We start from the raw sequence: 1,548 nt of genomic DNA on the forward strand, positions 1-1,548 counted from the left end.
TAGGGCGCATGTGCTCGCCAGACAGAGAGAGACAGAGAGACAGAAAGCGAGAAATCACCTCCTGGGGGGATGGCCACACCACAATCCCTTCTCCTCCATTCTACTCTCGGGATCTTGGGCACACGTGCCAGGCATGAGTTTTAAGCCACCGGGTCAGGGACACGAACTGCGGTCAACTACGTGAGAGTCCAGCGACATAGCCATTACGCTAACTGCTGGTCCCAACACTATGCCAAATCTTGATGCATGAACGAGATAATTTTACTTAATCACATTCTGTGAGGAGAAAAGCCTTGGAAATAACTGGTAAACTAGAAAAGATATAAGGTCAGCCAGCTGCAAATCCTAGACCACTATAACATATTCACAGGTTGGGTACCTTCAGAAGGTAAATGCTTTGAGGAAAAAGCTACAAGCCACAAATGAACAGGGTTTCACAGTCTGAGTAGACCATTAAAAGCACTAGCAAAACTATTTGAAAAGAAAATTAAGGTCAACTATGGTCTTAGGTGCCTGGTGAAAGAGAATGGACTTCTCACAGGACCTGCACCAGCAAGGCACAATTACAAGTGGACTCGATTTTATTTTACTTTATTTTTTGCCATTTTAATGAATGAAACATAAAACATCTAAAACCACAGCTTCTGGAAGAACAACCTGTTCTTGCCTATCTTGTACCTCTCTTCAAACTTGACCTTTGTCCTCTGCCAGGTCTTGTGTTTAAGAGCAGGGTTTCTGATTGGGCTGGCAGGTGGTGTGCTGGTTAAAGGCACTGGACTCCCACATGGCTGACCTTGGTTCAAGTCCTGAGCCTGGTGGTTTGGTTTCTCATGTCCCCCTTCTCTCTGATCAAACTGAAATAAATACATACATACATACATACATAAAATTAGATGAAATAATTAAAAAAAAAAAAAAAGAGCAGGGTCTCTGAAGACATCCTTGTTGACCACAGTTTTGTCCAAGGGAATATCCACAAAGTACACTGTGGGCATCAGGTAACTATAGTTATAAACCTTTGTAAAAGACTTGATCTTTGACCTCTTGGTGATTTTCTTCTTGCCCAAAGCAGCTGTCACTTTGTGGGGATAGCGGTCAATTCTAGCCAATAGAGCGTGGCTACAGGGGCAGTTTGAGGTGCCATCATCGATGCTCTTCACCATGGCGGCTTTGCGGCTGAAGTAGCACCTGGCCAGCACCAGCAGCACTTTCCCGGGTTTCATGAACTTGCCCATGGACAGAACTGTAGTAAGGAGTATTATGCACTGAACAGAGACCACTTCCTAAGGCCCAGAAATATTTCTCCCTCTGTACTGTGTCAAATAAGAGGTCTTTCTCTAGGGTGAAGGGTGGGGGTCAGGTTTCTCTTTGCCCCTCTTATCAGCCAGCTCTCTGTAGAGGTTGTGGCATGCTGAGAAAGGGAAAAGATTTGTTGAAATGAAGTGAGTTGAAGCAAGCTGGGGATATAATGGCAAGGTGTCAAGACTTGATTGTTCATCAGTTCTGAGTCTTCAGAGGACTGGGGAGGCGGATAAGGCAATCCAAGAG

General features: G+C 44.8%; 1 protein-coding gene across 1 annotated transcript; it reads right to left on the reverse strand.

Annotated features, from left to right (window-relative positions):
• Positions 1-629: 629 nt before the first annotated feature.
• On the reverse strand, positions 630-1,271 carry LOC102473330 (60S ribosomal protein L27-like). Its single transcript, XM_027775608.1, has 2 exons — positions 929-1,271; positions 630-733 (listed from the first exon to the last, which is right to left on the reverse strand). Exons 1-2 carry the CDS (start codon positions 1,233-1,235, stop codon positions 630-632), a joined length of 411 nt encoding a protein of 136 aa, XP_027631409.1. The 5' UTR covers positions 1,236-1,271.
• Positions 1,272-1,548: the final 277 nt, after the last annotated feature.

This window comes from Tupaia chinensis, unplaced genomic scaffold (genome assembly GCF_000334495.1).
Source record: "Tupaia chinensis unplaced genomic scaffold, TupChi_1.0 Scaffold000575_1, whole genome shotgun sequence".
Taxonomy (NCBI): domain Eukaryota; kingdom Metazoa; phylum Chordata; class Mammalia; order Scandentia; family Tupaiidae; genus Tupaia; species Tupaia belangeri.